Source organism: Orycteropus afer, unplaced genomic scaffold (genome assembly GCF_000298275.1).
Source record: "Orycteropus afer afer isolate SDZICR_OR568_19922 unplaced genomic scaffold, OryAfe1.0 scaffold00459, whole genome shotgun sequence".
Lineage (NCBI taxonomy): Eukaryota > Metazoa > Chordata > Mammalia > Tubulidentata > Orycteropodidae > Orycteropus > Orycteropus afer.
The window spans coordinates 1,289,852-1,291,742 of NW_006922046.1; the positions used below are offsets into that span (position 1 = coordinate 1,289,852).

General features: G+C 36.2%; 1 protein-coding gene across 1 annotated transcript in view; it reads left to right on the top strand.

The window, feature by feature from the left end:
• NUDT19 (nudix hydrolase 19) overlaps window positions 1-1,447 on the top strand; it is a 40,655-nt gene extending 39,208 nt beyond the window's left edge. The window contains exon 2 of the mRNA XM_007954345.1: window positions 1,242-1,447. Coding sequence (XP_007952536.1) covers window positions 1,242-1,447 — 206 coding nt within the window. The remainder of the gene's footprint in view (window positions 1-1,241) is intronic.
• The last annotated feature ends 444 nt before the right edge of the window (window positions 1,448-1,891 follow it).

Below are 1,891 nucleotides of genomic sequence, written 5' to 3' on the forward strand. Positions count from 1 at the left end.
AATTATGGAGCATTTTTTGGTACTCATTTGTTAAATGACCATATTGTTGTTGTTAGGTGCCATCAAGTCATCTCCAGCTCATAGCGACCCCACATATAGCAGAACAAAACACTGTCCGGTCCTGTGCCAGCCCCGTGATCTTTGCTATACAGGTAGCAAAAAAGGGCCTTCCCCTTTTTCGTTGTCCCTCCACTTTGCCAACCATGATATCCTTCTCCAGGAATGGCCCCTTTTTATTACCAAACGACCAAAGTAGGTAAGACAAAGTCTGGCCATTCTCACTTCCAAGGAGCATTCTGGCTGCATCTCTTCCAGGACAGATTCTTTTAGCAGACCATGGTACTTTGAACATTCTTCGCCAACACCACAACTCAAAAGCATCAACTCTTCTACGGTCTTCCATTTTCATTGTCCAGTTCTCACATGCATATGAGGCAATTGAAAATACCATGGCTTATGTCAAACACACCTTACTCTTCAAGGAAACATCTTTTCTCTTCAGCACTTGAAAGAGGTCTTTTGCAGCAGATTTGCCCAGTGCAATATGACGTCTGATTTCGTGACTGCTGCTTTCATGGGGCTGTGGATCCAAGAAATATGAAAGTCTTTGATAACTTCAGTCTTTTCTCCATTTATCATGATGCAGCTTATTGGTCCATTTGTGGTGATTTTCATTTTCTTTGTGTTTAGGTGTAATCCATACTGCATATTGGTGTTCAATGTCATTGGTGTTCAATGTGTCAAATTTATTCTTTAGATGGTCTCTAAATTCAAGTGGGATGTAATCAAGGTTATATGTTGGCTTTCCGTACAGGAAAATTTCCCTACAGGGAAAATTCAGCAGTTTTGAAGTGTAAATGATAATTTCTCAAAGTTAAATGTAAAATTATCAGAGTACCCCATGTTGAAACACTAAAAGTATATGGATATCAAGACCAATATTGATATCAAAAGAGAGTCATGAATTTGTAGAAAAGTTATAGTTCCTGATGAAAACATTCCAGTGATAAATGCTTATGTTTTCAAAGAAAATACTTAGCCAGGTGGTGGGACGTCGCACATTAGGGAAGAAAAATAATAAAAATATAAGAAAGAAACTGTTAACCTCTTAAAATTGAAGTTATTTAACAAGTATTTTAGTTATAAACACATGAAATTGTTCAAATTAAATACTGATTTGTATGTCAGTATTGGGATGTTTTATGAAATATACTTCATGAAATTAAAATTTTATTTTTCAGGAGATGATCTGTACTTAGAAGATTCAGACTATATAGAAAATGCTTTATCCAGTAAGAAAACGATTGAAGAATTCATGAAGGAAAGCAAAGCAGTTCACCGAGTAGTGTTGCATGATCACCATCTGTATAGTATCCATGTGACTGTTCAGTCAAAGTATAAACATGTTTATCCTAAGACCTATGTAGTGGATAAGAGCCGTATGTAAGGTGTTGCTTATTTGGATGATGGCTTATTTGAAGTATTCCTAATGGATAAGGGTGGACTAAACGTGCTTGAAACTAACTTAAGGCAATTTGTGCATGTAAAAGTTATAGTATATTCTTTCTTATTTTGAGCGTGTTACTGAACTCTCTCACTTATTTTCTTAAATTTTATACTGTGCCACAAGTATAAAATTAATTAATGATTTTGTTACCAAAATGAGAAAAATTTCACAAAGGTTTCTACTTCTGTACAGTTTTTATTATCACAAAAGTTTGAACAAGATTGTCTGCTATCATTGTTCTTCTAATTGTCCAGTGTGTTGCCCTGGTCTAGTGTTTTGAAGGTTGATTCATGAGTTCCTTGTTGTTGTTGTTATGTGCCGTCGAATCGGCCCCAACTCATAGCGACCCCTCCTTGGGTTTCCGAGGCAGTATCACTACAGAAG